The 18082-nt window shown below is 45.3% G+C and overlaps 1 protein-coding gene and 1 pseudogene across 1 annotated transcript in view; both read left to right on the forward strand.

Moving 5' to 3' along the window:
* Positions 1-257: 257 nt before the first annotated feature.
* Positions 258-18082, forward strand: part of LOC144491883 (insulin-like growth factor-binding protein 7) — a 32640-nt gene continuing 14815 nt past the window's right edge. The window contains exon 1 of the mRNA XM_078210176.1: positions 258-1408. Coding sequence (XP_078066302.1) covers positions 889-1408 — 520 coding nt within the window. The 5' untranslated portion in view covers positions 258-888. The remainder of the gene's footprint in view (positions 1409-18082) is intronic.
* On the forward strand, positions 12952-13177 carry LOC144501629 (U2 spliceosomal RNA; annotated as a pseudogene).

Here is an 18082-nt window from a genome sequence, read left to right on the forward strand (position 1 = left end):
TGAGAGTTTAATTTAGTTTAGCTTGTATGAATGAGAATTTAATTCAGTCTGAGTGAGTGGTAGATTAGTTTAACTTATTTGAATGAGAATTTAATTTAGTCTGTGAGTGGGAATTGAGTTTGGTTTGTGTGAGTGAGAGTTTAGTTTAGTCTGTGTGAATGGGAGTTTGTTTAGCCTGTGTGAATGGCAGTTTAGTTTAGCTTGTACCAATGGGAGATTAGTTTAATTTATGAGAGTGAGAGTTTGATTTAGTCTGTGTGAGTAGGAATTGAGTTTGGTTTGTGTGAGTGAGAGTTTGATTTAGTCTGTGTGAGTGAGAATTGAGTTTGGCTTGTGAGTGAGAGTTTAGTTTAGTCTGTGTGAATGGGAGTTTAGTTTAGCTTGTGCCAATGGGAGATTAGTTTAACTTGTGAGAGTGAAAGTTTGATTTAGTCTGTGTGAGTGGGAATCGAGTTTGGTTTGTGTGAGTGGGAATTGAGTTTGGTTTGTGTGAGTGGGAATTGCGTTTGGTTTGTGTGAGTGGGAATTGAGTTTGGTTTGTGTGTGTGAGAGTTTGATTTAGTCTGTGTGAGTGGGAATTGAGTTTGGTTTGTGTGAGTGTGAGTGTAATTTGGTTTGTGTGAGTGGGAATTGAGTTTGGTTTGTGTGAGTGTGAGCTTGATTTAGTCTGTGTGAGTGGGAATTGAGTTTGGTTTGTGTGAATGAGAGTTTGATTTAGTCTGTGAGTAGGAATTGAGTTTGGTTTGTGTGAGTGAGAGTTTAATTTGGTTTGTGTGAGTGGGAATTGAGTTTGGTTTGTGTGAGTGTGAGTTTAATTTGGTTTGTGTGAGTGGGAATTGAGTTTAATTGTATGAGTTGGAGTTTGCTCTGTGGGAGTTTGACTTTCTCATGATGGGATTTCAGTCGCTGTCAATGGGAGTACAGTTTGGGTGGGGCCTCAGTTACTGTATAAGGGGCCCCGGGTCTTCTCACTTCCAGTTATTTGTCAGGATGGGTTTGAAGGGTGGGCTGCTCCTGCTGCTCCTTGCGGTGAATGTGGAGGGCAAGACGGCAAAGTGCCCTCCCTGTGCCCCGTCCGAGTGCCCGGCTCTGCCCCCCGGAGGCTGTCCATTTGGGGAGTTGAGCGACCCTTGCCGCTGCTGCACGGTGTGTGCCGCCGGCCAGGGAGCGCCCTGCGGCGGCCGCCGCGAGTCCAAGTACGGCCGCTGTGCCCAGGGCTTCGAGTGTGTCCGCTCCGGGGCCAAGCGGAGGAGCCGCGGGCACTGCCGCTGTAAATCCCCCGAGCAGGTTTGTGGCAGCGACGGTGTCACCTACACTGATGGCTGTGAACTGAGAGCCGCAGCCAGGAGGGCGGAGAGTGAGGGGGAGAGACCAATCGTCAGAACTGGGAAAGGAGCCTGTGAGAAAGGTGAGAAAAGACCAAATATACCCCTCCAAAAATCAATTAGCCCGGGAAAGAGGGAGGGAGAGAGGAGAGAGGCAGAGAGTGTGAGAGAGGACGGGGGCAGAGAGAGAGAGGACAGAGAGGGGAGAGTGTGTGAGGAGAGAGAGGATAGAGAGAGAGAAAGGGGTGAGTGTAAGGGGAGAGAGGGCAGAGAGAGAGAGGGGGAGAGTGTGAGGGGAGAGCGGGCAGAGAGAGAAAGGGAAGAGTGTGAGGGGAGAGAGGGCAGAGAGAGAGGGGAAGAGTGTGAGGGGAGAGAGGGCAGAGAGAGAGGGGGAGAGTGTGAGGGGAGAGAGGGCAGAGAGAGAAAGGGAAGAGTGTGAGGGGAGAGAGGGCAGAGAGAGAGAGAAAGGGGAGAGTGTGAGGGAGAGAGGGGTGTGTGAGAGAGGTGGCAAAGAGAGGGAGAAGGGAGTGTGAGATGAAAGAGAGATGAGAGAGTGGGATGAGAGAGAGTGAGGAGAGGAGAATTAGAGAGTGATGGGAGAGTGAGGTGGGAGAGAGAGTGAGACAAGAGAGTTGAGAGGGCAGAGAGTGGAGAGATGAGGGCAGAGGGAGTGAGGAGAGAAAAAGAGAAAAGGCAGAACAAAAGAGGAGAGGGCAGAAAGAGAGAGGGGGGAGTGTGAGAGGAGAGAGGGCAGAGAGATGGAGAGGAAAGAGAGAGAAGCGAGTGTGAGAGAGGAGGGAACAAAGGGAGGGAGAAGGGAGTGTGAGATGAGTGGGAGAGATGAGAGAATGAGATGAGAGAGAGTTGAGAGGGCAGAGAGAGGAGAGCAGAGGGCAGAGGGAGTGAGAAGAGAAAAAAGAGAGAGTGCTGAATGAAAGAGGCGAGAGCAGAGAGGCAGGAGTGCTCAGAGAAAGATAAAGTGGGAGAGAGAGCGTAGGAAAGTAGATGGTGAAGGAAGGGAATTGAGCAATTGTTTAAAAGATGCACACTGGGCTCCCATGCTAGGTGCACTCACACACACACACTCATCCCAAGTGTGTCTGATGGTGAGAGCCAGCAACCGCCTTTAAGGAGAATTTTACAGAATCTCCAGAAATGAACGCAAAATTTGGAGGGTCCGGATTAGCAATCATGTCTCCCCCACCCCCCTCCACAAAATATTGCAGCTTGCCAGTCCTTAAAGTTTATTTATTAGTCACAAGTAAGTCTTACATTAACACTGCAATGAAGTTACTGTGAAATTCTCTGAGTCGCCACAAGCCACCACCTGTTCGGGTCAATGCACCTAACCAGCACGTCTTTCAGAATGTGGGAGGAAACTGGAGCACCCGGAGGAAACTCACGCAGACACAGGGAGAATGTACAAACTCCACACAGACAGTCACCCGAGTCTGAAATTGAACCCAGGTCCCTGGCGCTGTGAGGCAGCAGTGCTAACCACTGTGCCACCATGCAGAGGATGGGATCAGCTCCATCCTCCCCTCCCACACCCCAGACCAAACCAATGATCCAGTGCCTGGCACCGTCTGACACCTCCACTTTGTCCTGCCGAATTCAGATGAGACCCAAGCTTGAAGACAGCTGAGGTCTTCCAGTGCTGGCTTTGGGCACAGCGGCTACAAAGCCACTGATATCGAAATTCAAATTCACTCATCCATGTCTCCTTGTACAACATGGCCAAAGCTTTGTCAAAGCTGTCAAAGCTTTGACAAAGGGTCATCTGGACTCGAAACGTCAGTACTTTTCTCTCCTTACAGATGCTGCCAGACCTGCTGAGATTTTGCAGCATTTTCTCTTTTGGTTTCAAATTCCAGCATCCACAGTAATTTGCTTTTATCCAATATTTATTGATAGATTTGAGAGTGATAACCTGGCGACGATATATTAAATTATTTTTCAACGGTATTATCACAAACCATTTCAATACTTTAATCAAGTGTCTATTCCAAAGGGCGGCACAGTGGTTAGCACTGCTGCCTCACAGCACCAGAGACCCCAGTTTGACTCCCAGCTTGGGCCACTGTCTGTGTGGAGTCTGCACATTCTCCCCGTGTCTGCGTGGGTTTCCTCCAGATGCTCTTGTTTCCTCCCATAGTCCAAAGATGTGCAGGTTAGGTGAATTGGTAATGCTAAATTCTCCCTCAACATACCTGAACAGGTGCCGGAGTGTGGCGACTAGGGTATTTTCACAGTAAGTTCATTTCAATGTTAATGTAAGCCTACTTGTGACTAATAAATAAACTTTAACTTTATTGGTTTCTCCAAATGAGAGTATCCCGATATTAACTGGAAGTGACTTAAAAAAAACAATTTTGTAATTTCATTGTTTCTTAGTAAATGAATGCAAAACATTCAAAAGTGTCTTTTTAAAAATGTGCCTTTTTATGTCCTTGTTCCTAAAAAAAACAAGTTGATTTTTATTCCGAGTACTGCAAATGGACACAATTATTACTCCCCGGAGCTGCTATGCTACACATTTCTCACCAGGTCCGGGCTTGGGGACCGGGCCAGAAACGTGCAGCTCCAGATCCGATAGTGATTGCCACTTCGCGGAAGTTTGATCGAAATTCTCCAACTTTGGCAGCACTTGCGTCACTTTCTGGTGAATGACACTGAAAAATACTCAGACAACCCAGAGGAAACTTAAACTTTCTGTCTCTAATTCAATGGTAATCTGCTCATTGCTATCCGAACCTACATATTTTCCCCCACGTTCCTAACGTGAGTTTACATAACTTTTGGAGATGTGTATTGAGCCTTCACTCCGACAAGCATATTTATTAAATATTCATTGCGCTAATGTTTAACAGTGGGATTACTAAATCATCCAATTGGGACATTTTCCTTCCCTGCGCCACCAGTGCTGTTTAAAACTGAGGGAGATATTTACGAAAAAGTTTTCAATGTTTAATGTTTTGTTAAAAATTGCTAACTCTTGTTTAGGCTCAGTTGTGACCTCTTTATATAAAGAATTGGGATATACACACAAGAGTTTAAAGTTTATTTATTAGTGTCTCAAGTAGGGTTACATTAACACTGCAATGAAGTTACTGTGAAAATCCCCTAGTCGCCACACTCCGGCTCCTGAGGGAGAATTTAGCATTGCCAATGCACCCAACCAGCACATCTTTCGGACTGTGGGAGGAAACTGGAGCACCCGGAGAAAATCCACGCAGACACGGGGAGAACATGCAGACTCCACACAGACAGTGACCCAAGCCGAGAATCAAACTCGGGTCCCTGGCACTGTGAGGCAGCAGTGCTAACCACTGTGCCATCATGCCCCCCAGGAAAGATATATTGAAGTTTGCATTCAATACCAATTAAAGGGCATGGCAAAGTGCGAGGAAGAGAACCAGACTTGCAGAAATGCATAGATAGGTTACTGGAGTGGGCAGACAGGTAAAAGATACAGATTAATGCAGGGAGATGTGACGTTCATAGAATCTCTTCAGTGTAGGAAGAGGCCATCCGGCTCATTAAGCCTCACCGCCCCTCCAAAAAAACATCCCACGTAGGCCCTTCCCCCCCCCCATCCTATCCCTGTTATCCCATGCATTTACCATGGCTAATCCACCTAATCTACACATCTCTGAACACCAAGGGGCAATTTAGCATGGCCAATCCATCTAACGTACACATATTTGGACTGTGGGAGGAAACCGGAGCACCCGGAGGAAACCCACACAGACACGGGGAGAACGTGCAGACTCCGCACAGTTGGGCATTTTTAAAAAAAGAACAATGAACTGTACTCTAAGTGATAAGATTCTTAGTAGAATGGAGGAACAGAGATGTAGCAGTGCAATCTTTAAAGTTGGGAGTGCATGTAGAAAAAGCCAACCAGTGATTGCATGATTCTGGGTTTTCAATACAAGGGTATGGAATATAAAGCAAACAAAAAACTATGTTGAATTAGTAAGGCTACAATTGGGGATTGTCTGCAGTTCTCAGTACCTTGTTAGAGGAACGATATTCAAGTCTTGGAAAGAGATCTGAAATTATATTATTGTTATAAAGAAAACCTCAAAAGCTTTGATGCAGCACAGAGGACGGAGCGATAATCTAAGTTATGGATTAGTTCAGTCGGCTGCACTCTTGTTTCTAAATCAAAATGTCAGTTCAATTGTCCCTGTATAATCCAGGCTGAAATTTCAACAGGGTACTGAATCGCTAGGGATGTCGAGGTATAAGATCCCATAGTACATATAGTCAACATTGTGGGGGTTGCCATTACTAGAAACTGAATTGGACTAGCCATATAAATACTGTGGCTACCGGAGCAGGTCAAAGGCTAGGATTCCTGTGGCGAGTAACTCACCTCCTGTCCCTCCAAAGCCTGTCCACCATCTCCAAGACACAAGTCAGGAGTGTGATGGAATACTCTCCACTTGCCTGGATGGGTGTAGTTCCAACAACACTCAAGAAGCTTGACACCATCCAGGGCAAAGCAGCCCACTTGATTGCTACCCCTTCCACAATGATTCACTCCCTCCACCACCAATGAACAGTGGCAGCCGTGTGTGCCACCTACTAGATGCACTGCACCAAGGTTCCTTAGGCAGCACCACAACCACTAAACTCACGATTGCTTCCACCTAAAAGGACAAGAGCAGTAAATTCCTGGGAATACCACCACCTGATGTTCACCTCCAAGTCACTTACTACCTAACTTGCAAATATATCACCATTCCAAAGATGTGTAGGTTAGGTGTATTGGCCGTGTACAATTGTTCCATAGTATCCCAAGATGTGTTAGTGGATTAATGGGATAAATCCATAGAGTTATGAGGATAGGGTGGGGGGCATTGGGTAAGATACTCTGTTGGAGAGTTGGTGCAGACTTGATGGACCGAATGGCCTCCCTCTGCACTAAAGGGATTTTATGCTTCCATGATTCCTTGACGGTGACTGGTTCAAAATATTGGAATTCCCTCCCTAACAGCACTGTGGGTGTACTCACATCTCAGGAACTGCAGCGGTTGAGGAAGGAAGCTCACCACCACCTTCTGAACAGCAACTAGGAGTGGGCAATAAATGCTGGCCTAGCCAGCGATGCCCACATCCCATAAAATAAATTTTAAAATTGTTTGAAGAGCAAAGAATTGTCCCACCTAGCATTAATTTCCTCAACCAAAAACAGATTCTCCATCCGTTTCACTGGCTGGACACAAATTGGTTGCCATGCTGCCAGTGACACTTTCAAAGTAATGTGTTGGTTGTAAAGGATTTGGGAGGTCCGAGAGTATGCTGAGGTATTCAAGTGTACAGGAGTGTGATGGAATTCAAGACGGAGAATGAGGGGAGACCTAATAGAGGTGTACAAAATTATGAAGGGTATAGATAGGGTGAACAGCTTTTTCCCAGGTCGGAGGTGACGATCACGAGGGGTCACGGGCTCAAGGTGAGAGGGGCGAGGTATAACTCCGATATCAGAGGGACGTTTTTTACACAGAGAGTGGTGGGGGCCTGGAATGCGCTGCCAAGTAGGGTGGTGGAGGCAGACACGCTGGCATCGTTTAAGACTTACCTGGATAGTCACATGAGCAGTCTGGGAATGGAGGAATACAAACGAATGGTCTAGTTGGACCAATGAGCGGCACAGGCTTGGAGGGCCGAAGGGCCTGTTTCCTGTGCTGTATTGTTCTTTGTTCTTTGTGTTCTTGTGGACGATTTCAAAATTAGAACAGTTCTTTAACCAGGGAGTAATTAGTGAAAGATCCTTTCCACAATTTGTGAATCATTAACAAAAGGATATTTACTCAGGAGTATTACAAAAAGAATGAAGGAGGAGGTTAGAAGAGAACTTTCACACACACAAGGCATGAATACTTTCCCACAAGTGGTTATTGAGATCGAGACTCATTTAAAAAAGGGAATGAGATGAATATTTCAAAAGAGAGAATATAAAATGCTACAGGGAAAAGGTAAGAGAGATGAAAAGATAACTTTAGTGGAACAGCCTGCACTTGTCCAGGATGATAGGTCAAATAGCTTCTTTCTGTGCTGTGAATTCTGTATTTATGTCTACGAGGATTGCAGCTGCACCATATTAATTGTACTGAGGAACTTTGCACATACTTGACATGATCCAGTGAGTCGCTGCAAGTTCAGAACTGTATCTGCAAAGTCCATTTTTGAATCTAATTCATCGTATGTAACCAAATTGGGGGCTGGTCTCAATCGACACATCAATCATATGATTCCTATCAGTTGGAAATGTTTTCAGAAAGTGACTTCAGGAAACCTAGAGGATGAAGCAATTTTTCATTCAATATTTAGACATGCTGTAACTTATTCCTCCGGGGCATTGTACTGAAGAATTTAAACATTAACAATTCTGGACAAATTAGTGATGCTGTACATGGCAGTCCCAAACACCATTGCTCTTAAAGAAATACTGCAGCAGCTCCAATTATTCATCTGCAATGCAATTCCCTCCTCTGTCATTGAAATTATATCCTAGTGAATTATGTAACATTTTCTACCCTGCATTGAGACAGGAGTTAGCATGGCTGGGAGCATCCACAGCTCTCGCCTTCTCTCTGTCAGATGACTGTTGTGCCAGGTGGCTAACAGGTAAGAGCCATCCTTGGGTCCTGGCCTGGTTTCCTGAAGCCGAAAGTGGCATGTTCATGGGCTGATCCTACACCCTTCCACAAGGGACAAAGATATCCAAAAAAATAGTCTTGTGCTGATGACACTAATAAGCAGCTGCAAACACCTTACACATTCAAGATGCGTCCATGAGAATTATGTGTCCAAACTGCAAGATGATATCCTGAGCAGCTAAAGGATATTGCTCCCCACCTGCATCCCTCCCCCATCCCAGACCCTGGATATTCGAGCAGTCACTGGCAAAGATTCCCAATGGGTTGATGAAAAGATGCTGGGGGCCTACTCATATAAGAACAAAGAACAAATAAAATTACACCACAGGATTAGGCCCTTCGGCCCGCCAAGCCCGCACTGACCATGCTGCCCATTTGAACTAAAACCCCTTACCCTTCCGGGGACCATATCCCTCTCTTCCCATCCTATTAAAGAACAAATGAAGGAGAAGGTCACTGTACAAGTTGATCCAAAAAATCCAGGGTCACTGTGCAAGCTGCTTCTGAAAGGGCAGCATGGTGGCACAGTGGTTAGCACTACTGCCTCACTGCACCAGGGACCCGGGTTCAATTCCAGTTTTGGATGACTGTCCGTGTGGAGTCTGCTTGTTCTCCCTGTGTCTGCGTGGGTTTCCTCCGGGTGCTCCGGTTTCCTCCCACGGTCCAAAGATGTGCGGGTTAGGTGGATTGGTCATGCTAAATTGCCCCTTAGTGTCCCAAGATGTGTAGGTTAGGGGGATTAGCAGGGTAAATATGTGGGGTTGTGGGATGGGACCTGGGTGTGATGCTGTGTCAGAGAGTCGGTGCAGACTCAATGGACCGAGTGGCTTCCTCCAGCGCCCTGTAGGGATTCTATTCTAAAAATCCGCAAGAATCAACATCCTGGCATAAACACTGGGATTTCCTCACCAGGAAATTCCAATGCTAAAACTGCCGGTGACACAGAGTGTCAGAAGGGTCCCCACTTTATACTGTAACAGTGGGTGTTGGAGCCCCTATTTGCACATCTCAGCTGTCTGAACAAAAGAGAGAATATATTCACAACCCCTGGGCATCTCAGCAAGGCTTTACAGCCAGTGAATCACTTTCTTGTAGTGTAGTCATTGCTGTAATACCAGAAACATGGCAGTAACTTTACACAGCAAGATCTCACAAACAGCAATGAGATAATGACCAAAAAAATCCATTTCAGTGGTGTTGGGTTGAAAGATAAATGTTGGTCAGCACCAGGTAAACTCCCCCATTCTTCTTCAAAAGTGTTATGGAATCTTTTACATGCAAGGATTACGGGGAGAGGGCCTGGGGTGGGATTGTTGTGGGTACAGGCTTGATGGGCTGAATGGCCTCCTTCTGCACCATAGGGATTCAATTCAATTCAATCTGACAGGGGCCTCAATTTAATGCCTCATGTGAAAACAGCATCTTCCAACAGTGCAGCATGCTTTCAATACTACACTGAAACATCAACCTAATCTCTAGAGTGAGGTTTGAACCCATAGTTTTCTTCCTCACAGGCACATGAGCTAACACTGAGCCCAGGCTGACACCTGAATTCAGCTGCACATTTCTACACATAACTTGGCCCCGAGGTAGCTAAATTAATCCACAGTCTGAAGCCTGTGATCACCCACTATGATGATAGAATTGCATAGAATCATAGATAGGTGGAGTGTAATCCTTGCCTGGGGCTGTTCGGGAGAGAAAAACAGGTCTCTAATTCTGATAGTTATGCCAGATTGCAGGCAATCTGTTGCAAAGCGATTTATGATTGTTTGCTCAGCATCCTGAGGGTGGCTTTTGGGGGAAAAGTCACAGTTAATAGGAAACCAAGAATAAATGCTTTATTCTACTTTGTAGTTTTTAAAAATTGAAGCTCTCAAGCAAACGTGTGGCCATTGTCCTTATCATATATAAGCATCATAAGGCGGCACCGTGGCACAGTGGTTAGCACTGCTGCCTCACAGTGCCAGGGACCCGGGTTTAATTCCGGCCGTGGGTCACTGTCTGTGTGCAGTTTGCACGTTCTCCCCGTGTCTGCGTGGGTTTCCTCCGGGTGCTCCGGTTTCCTCCCACAGTCCAAAGATGTGCAGGTTAGGTTGATAGGCCATGCTAAATTGACCCTAGTGTCAGGGGAATTGGCTGGGTAAATATGTGGGGTTACGGGAATCGGGTCTGGGTGGATTGTGGTCGGTGCAGACTCGATGGGCCAAATGGCCTCCTTCTGCACTGTAGGGATTCTATGATTCACATCTATACCCTTCTATAGTCTCAAGTAGGCTTACATTAACACTGCAGTGAAGTTACTGTTAAAATTCTCTAGTCACCACACTCTGGTGCCTGTTTGGGTACACAGGGAGAATTTAGCATGGCCAATGCACCTAACCAGCACATCTTTCGGACTGTGGGAGGAAATCGGAGCATCCAGAGGAAACCATTATCATACATAAGCACGTCTATCTATACGCTTTCCACTGCCGCTGTGACAAGACTGCAACTGAACGGTTGTGAATTATTCCAGGCAAGGAATCTCACTCTGTTTCAATAGTTTCAGTGATGCCTTGTGAAAGGAAGACCAAACAAGACAAGTGGCGTGGGAGTGAATGCAAGTGCATGGGAGGGTCAGTATGCTAACTGGGACCAAGTATGACAGTTTAATCAACAGCAGATGGGGGCCTGAATCACAGCCAAGAGCCCTAAAGATTTGAGGGACTCCTGAAGGTTTTTCAACTCCAAAATACATCACTAATAATACAAATGCCCAGCACTGGCATTTCCAAAAGGTAACCTCTCTCTGACCTCACCAACTTTAATAGGGTCAGCACAAGAGGTCATTGGTGGGTAGATTCCCAATATTTACACAGATCAAAATCTGCTGGGTTTTTGGACCCTTAGTGTGTTGTTTTTTACCATACAGAAGCAGTTAATGAAAGGGTTTTTTTGTGCTCATAGAATAGAACAGAATCCCTACAGTGCAGAAGGAGGTCTTTGGCCCACCGAGTCTGCACCGACCACAATCCCACCCAGGCATCTATTCCCACATATACTAACTCATCTCTCCTCTTGTTTGTGGGAGGAGAAACGTTAAAGTTTCAGGTTGATGGTTCCTCATCAGTTTTATTACGAACAGGAGTAGGCCATTCAGCCCCTCAAGCCTGTTCCACCATTCAGTGAGATCATGGCTGACCTAAGTCCACATACTTGCCTTTGCTGTATATCCCTTAGCTTAATAAAAACTAGTGAACCCAGAATTAAAATTAATAATTGACCTGGCATTGACTGCATCTCACAGACAAGAGTTCCAAACTTCTAACATCTTTTGCATGCACAATTGTTTCCTAACTTTACTCCTGAAATTTCTGGCTCTTTTAGGCTATGTTCCCCAGAGGCTCCTCAATCATTGGAAATAGTTCCTCTCTATTTATCCTCTCTTTTCCCATAAATATCTTGAAAAATGCAATCAAACTACCCTTTAGTCTTTTAAATTCCAGGGAATACAAGGGTAGTTTGTGTAAGCTGTCTTCATAGTTTAACTCTTAGGGGCGGCAAGATGGCACAGTGGTTAGCACTGATTGGCCATGTTAAATTGCCCCTTAGTGACAGGGGAACTAGCTAGGGTAAATGCATGGGGTTATGGGGATAGAGCTTGGTTGGCATTGTGGTCGGTGCAGACTCGATGGGCCCAATGGCCCCCTTCTGCACTGTAGGATTCTATTTGTGGGTGGATCCCTGGGATTTGACTCATTGGGATGTTACTACACCACTTATGGTTGAAAATCTGTGACAAAAATTCATCAAATTAAGATCATCATTAAATGGATTATGAGAATATTTAGGAGAAATTTCTTTGCACAGGAGCTGGTTGGAGCATCAAAAACCATAAAAAAACAGTGTACAAGTTGACCTGAAGTACAAGATCACCCCATTTTTCCAGCCCCAAAACTTATGTTTTTGCAAATACCCGGCACAGAAGTAGATCCTGTTTTCAGCAACAATGCATTAGTAGTGAGCCTCAATGTTTCACCACACAAATGCATGTTTTCTTTTACCTGTACCTTATGAGTGGGAGTAAGGATCAGTCAGCAGGATATGGGTTGTGTTGTAATGGTATGTGGGAGTTTAAGACATGTCCATGCTTTGTCTCAGAAACAAATGACATTTCTAAATGGTGACAACCACACCCATTTCTGCATCTCACTTTTATGCTCAGCACATAAGTCGGCCCCTGTTTTGGAAGGAATTTTCAAGGCCTCAGAGGTTAACTTACGCTGACATCTACAGTATCTTGCCGTATCAGTTCAAATCGCACCATGGCAGTTGGAGACTTTCAATTCAGGATTTTTTTAAAAATCTGGAAATGGAAAGTTGTTATCAGTAAGAAGTAATAACATTCATTCAACTCTTGTGTCTTAGCTTGGAAGCAGTACAGTAAATGGTTACTGGATTGATTTCTGGGATGAGAGAGTTGTTATATGGAAACATAGGAACATAGAAGATAGGAGCAGGTGGAGGCCATTCGGCCCTTCGAGCCTGCTCCGCCATTCATCACGATCATGGCTAATCGTCCAACTCAGTAGCCGAACCCTGCTTTCTCCCCATAACCTTTGATCCCGTTCACCCCAAGTGCTATATCCAGCCGCCTCTTGAATACATTCAGTGTTTTGGCATCAACTACTTCCTGTGGTAATGAATTCCACAGGCTCACCACTCTTTGGTTGAAGAAACGTCTCCTCATCTCCGTTCTAAATGGTCTACCCTGTATCCTCAGACTGTGACCCCTGTATCTGGACACCCCCACCGTTGGGAACATCCTTCCTGCAACTACTCTGTCCAGTCCTGTTAGAATTTTATAAGCGTCAATGAGATCCCCCCTCATTCATCTGAACTCCACCAAAAACAATCCTAACCTAGTCAATCTCTCCTCATACATCAGTCCCGCCATCCTTGGAATCAGCTTGATCACTTCTCAGCCTTTTGGCTAAGATCAAGTATCAGATAAAGCCCAAGATGGGGGGCAATGTCTCATCTTGTCAGCTTGGATCGAGTTTGTCTCCCTAGTGGGGACCATGAATTGGATTCAATTGGATTTTGAATTTGGTTTTTGGAGCAAGCAAGGAATGGATTCGGGTTTGCCTGGTCCATTCTGAACATTGGCTTTGTAACTTTAAGGATGGAGTAAAAACATTTTTAAAAGTTGTCCTCTGATGAGAGACTGAGTAAATTGAGCCTACTCTCGCTGGAGTTGACAGGAATAAGATCTGATTTCATTGAAGCATTCAGGATTTGGATACAGCTTGGCAGGAGTGATATTAAGAGGTTGTTTCCCCTGGCTGGGGAATCTGGAACATGGGGCCACTACCTCAGGATAAGGGATTGATCATTTAGGACTGAGATGAGGAGAAATTTTTTCACTCAGAGCGTTGTGAATATTTGGATCTCCCTCATCCAGACGATATTGGATGCTCCATCTTATGTTCAAAGCGGAGATAGATAGATACTTGGTCTCATGGGGAATCAGGGAATGTGGGGAGCAAGCAGGAAAGTGGAGTTGGAGCAGAATGTCAGCTAGAATCGCATTGAATGATGGAGCAAGTTCAAAGAGCTTCTGAAGAAGTCATTTTCAACCCTGTTTCTCTGTTCACAGATGTCGCCAGACCTGCTGAGCTTTTCCAGCATTTTCAGTTTTTATTTCAGATTTCCAGCATCCGCAGTATTTTGCTTTTATAACAAGGAGCCACACGATCTACTCCTGTTCCTATTTTTTATGTTCTGATGTCCTTTCCAGAAGGTCCTGACCTGATCTGGCCTTTATGTGATTTGGGTTCCACACCAATGTGGTTAACTCTGCACTCTGAAGAGCCTAGCAAACCACTCCGTAGCAGCAAACAGTGACAACAAATTGGCATTGAGAGGTAATCCTCAACTTGCGGATTGCAACTGTTGAAGAACAAGGTGCACCACCCTCATCTTTGGGCAACTAGAGATGGGCAATAAATGCTGACAATGCCCACCTCCCGAGAATGAATAAGGAAATTTCTCCAGTGGAAAATGTCATCATAGAATCCCTACAGTGCAGAAGGAGGCCATTCGGCCCATTGAGGTTGCACCGACCACAATCCCACCCAGGTCCTATCCCCATAACCCTATGCATTTACCCTAGCTGGTCCCCCTGACACCAAGGAGTAATTTAGCATGGTCAACGCACCTAACCCACACATCTTTAGACTGTGGGAGGAAACCGGAGCACCCGGAGGAAACCCACACAAACACAGGGAGAATGTGCAAACTCCACACAGACAGTGACCCAAGCCGGGAATCGAACCTGGGTCCCTGGCGCTGTGAGGCAGCAGTGCTAACCACTGTGCCACCGTGCCGCCGTCATGTTATCCAGATAGTGATGCAGTCCAGGAATTTTACACATACCTCCTAACACCCTCACATAAATACACACACACATACACACACCACAGACACACATGCACATATATACCACAGACACACGCGCACACACACACACACAGTTGACAGTTTCCAATTATTATCTGGAGTAAGTGCAGTGTAGTGCAGGTCAGTGAACACCATTGGAGCATTGAATGCTTTCCCATTGTGAATGGTTGGGGCAAAGAGCAATGCAACTTCTAAGGGAAAAATGGATGACTATTTGAAGCAGAGGAAGATACAGGAATGGACAGGTTACTTCTTCTCAGGCAGTCCCTCGGAATCTGGACGACTTGCTTCCATTTTGGTTCAGTGGGTTCTGAGATGACAGGGGGTGCTCGAAGAGTAGATAGTTGTTCGGAGATTTGTTCTCTCCGATGCCACTGTATGTACCCAATAAAGTCTTTCAATGTGTTCAATGCCTTCCTGAAGAAAACTCCTCCATTTTAGTCAATCATAAACCAGGGACTCCCAATTGTAGGCATGAAGGTTTGGTCTCTTCAGAGACATCCCAATAGCATTTCCAATGTCTTCCTGACCGTCTCCTGCCACAGTCAGGTTCTGAGTGGAGCAGATGCTTCAGGAGTCTGGTGTCAGCAATATGAACCACATGTCCCGCCCATTGAAGCTGGTTTTGACTGATTAGCGCCGCAATGCCGGACAGGTTGAATTGGGAGAGGATGCTGCTCCTCATCTGCCTTTCTGGTCACCAAATCTGGAGGGTCTTACCAAGGCATAGCTGAAAGTATCCTCCTCTAATCTGGCTGCCCTCAGAAATTTATTACCGTCCTCCACTCCCTCCACGATGACAAACATGCCGTGATATTTACCAGCAGAGCGACCACAGAGCCTATCACTGAATACTGGGGGCTCAAACAAGGTTGTGACATTGCACAAATATTCTTCTCAGGTCAGGGCTTAGTGTGACATCACAGCCACTCCTCTGTATTGACCACTTGAGAGTGTGTAGAGAGAGTGTGGCTAAGGATAGCAGAAATGGTGCAAAGGATGTTTCAAATCTTACCAATTAATGATTGTTAAGATTTGGCTTTTCACAGGTCAAGTTTGTGATGGGGTGTTATTTAGCAAAAAGCGGAAGTATAATTTTACATGTTGCTATTGTGCTCCTAGCAATTTTTCCACTTAAACATTGTAATCATGCTCAACAGTTCAACTCAGTGAAATATTTATTCTACGCTGGGTTTCTACAAGTGCAGTCAGGCACTCATTCAGTACAGGACGCACATTGGCAGGACTCCAGAACTAATCTCCAGGTGAGAATGGTTACCCTTGATCTCTAGGCAACCTTCAACTTAGTATGTCACCATGAGCCCATGTAAAACTAGCATCAATGAGGATACAGGAGAAAACATTCAGTGGCCAATACCGAGCAGAAAGGAAGATGGTTGCGGTTGTTGGAAACTAATCTTCTCAGTTCCACGATACCACTGCAGGGGTTCCTCAGCCCAATCATCTTCTGCTGCTTCATCAATGATCTTTCTTCCATCAGAGGTCAGACATGGGGATGTTCCCTGATGATTTCACAGTGTTCAGTATCATTCACAGTTGGAGGAGTCTCTTCCCACATGCAGAAGACCCAGACAACGTTCAGTTCTGGGCTGAAAAGTGGCAAAAGAGCCATGAGTTCCTATAAGAAATCAGGACAGATAAACATCATTGTGCTCATTAGCAATGGATCAGTATTACAGCACTGACATTCATACCATACAATGACCATCCCCAACATGGAAGTGTCTAACTATCACTCTTTGATATTCAATGGCATTACCACCATGGACTCACACAACACAACATCCCGGTATTCACTGTTGATGAGAAACTCAATTGCACCAGCCATAAAAGTGCTGAGGACCCACAGAAGGTCAAAGGCTGGGAATCCATTCCAGGTGCTTCACCTGCTGACTCCCCAGAGCCTGTCCACCACCCACACAACACAAGTTAGGAATGTGATGGAATACTCTTCTCTTGCTTGGATGAGTGCAGCCACAACAATTGTCAAGAAGCTCAACACTTTCCAGGGTTAAGCAGTCCCCTTGTTGAGAAGCCCGTGCAGCCCCTTAAACATTTGTTCTCTCACTACTACTGCACTGTGGTTGCAATGTGCACTATTGACAGGATGCCTTGCAGCAATTAGCCAAGGCTTCTTTGACAGCACCTCTAAAATCTGTGACTTCAACCATTTTGAATAACAAAGACATCAAGTGCATGGGAATACCAATCCCTCACAGTGCCTCTCCAAATCACACACCATCCGGACTTGAAAGTATATCACTCCCCCTTCATCATTGCTGGATCAAATAGAATCATAGAATCTCTACAGTGCAGAAGGAGGCCATTTGGCCCTGCCAAATCCTGGTTTTTGTTCACCTATTTGGGAGATAGTTCTTCAGTTTTGAAAGGCAAAATGAATAATCGGTCGAGAGTTGTACTGAAAATATTAGAGATTAATATTTAAAGAGTGGTTTTGGTATGAAGACCTGATCGGTCAAGGAGCACTCAAAACCTCGAAAGAGTCTGCACCGCGTCTCTGACAGCATATCGTACCCAGGTCCTCTCCCCGCCCTATCGCCACACATTTCCCATGACTAATCCATCTAATCTGCACATCTTTGGACACTAAGGGGCAATTTAGCATGGTCAATCTACCTAACCTGCACATCTTCGGACTGTGGGAAGAAACTGGAGCACCCGGAGGAAAACCACGCAGACACAAGGAGAACGTGCAAACTCCACACTGACAGTGACCCAAGCCGGGAATCAAACCTGGGTCCCTGGCGCTGTGAGGCAGCAGTGCTAACCACTGTGTCACCGTGCCGCCCAAATCCTGGAACTCTCTCCCTAACAGCACCGTGGGTTTACTTTCACCACAGGGACTGCAACAGTTCAAGCAAACAGCTCACTATCAATTTCTCATGGGCTACTGGGAATAGTCAATAAATGTTGACTTTGCGAGCGACTCATATATCCCAAAAATTATTGTTTTAAAAATTGGAAACTATTTGCATGCTCGCTTTGGTTACAGCTTATATAAACTATCAAATGTGACTGAAATATAATAAAAAACAAAATACTTTGAACCTGAACATAACACTTTGATTGTTTTTAAAGTGCTGTGAGTTCCTGTAAGAAATCAGGACAGATCAACATCATTGTGCTCATTAGCAATGGATCAGTGTTACAGCACTCAAACATTTTATAATTCACCTTCGAAGTATGCAGTAGCATGTCGAATCTTATTAAAGGCCTGCACGCAGTGACAAGTCAAGCTAGTTTTGATAAAGGGCTGCAGTCTATTAATTTTTTGCTGAGACTGATTTATCAGTAGAAGTGACTCTTAACCATTGGCTGTTGTATGCCTTTGTTAAGCGCTGGATTAATAAGGAACACAGCCGAGTGCACAGAATGCTGTCTGAAAGGTTTTGCTGGCAGTGCTGAACCTTTTCTGTGGTCAATATTTCATTCCACTGTGAATAAATGTTTTCACTGCAGCCCGATCTTTTTTTTCCTCTTGTGTAGCTTTTTTTTGCACTGCTGACTTCATTTGCTGGTTTTCTCCTTTTCAATGTTTTCCTAGCGCTTTGGAGAGGGCTGTTCATGTTCCCGCTACAGATTGCTGGATAAATCCTGAAT

This window comes from Mustelus asterias, chromosome 1 (genome assembly GCF_964213995.1).
Source record: "Mustelus asterias chromosome 1, sMusAst1.hap1.1, whole genome shotgun sequence".
NCBI classification, from domain to species: domain Eukaryota; kingdom Metazoa; phylum Chordata; class Chondrichthyes; order Carcharhiniformes; family Triakidae; genus Mustelus; species Mustelus asterias.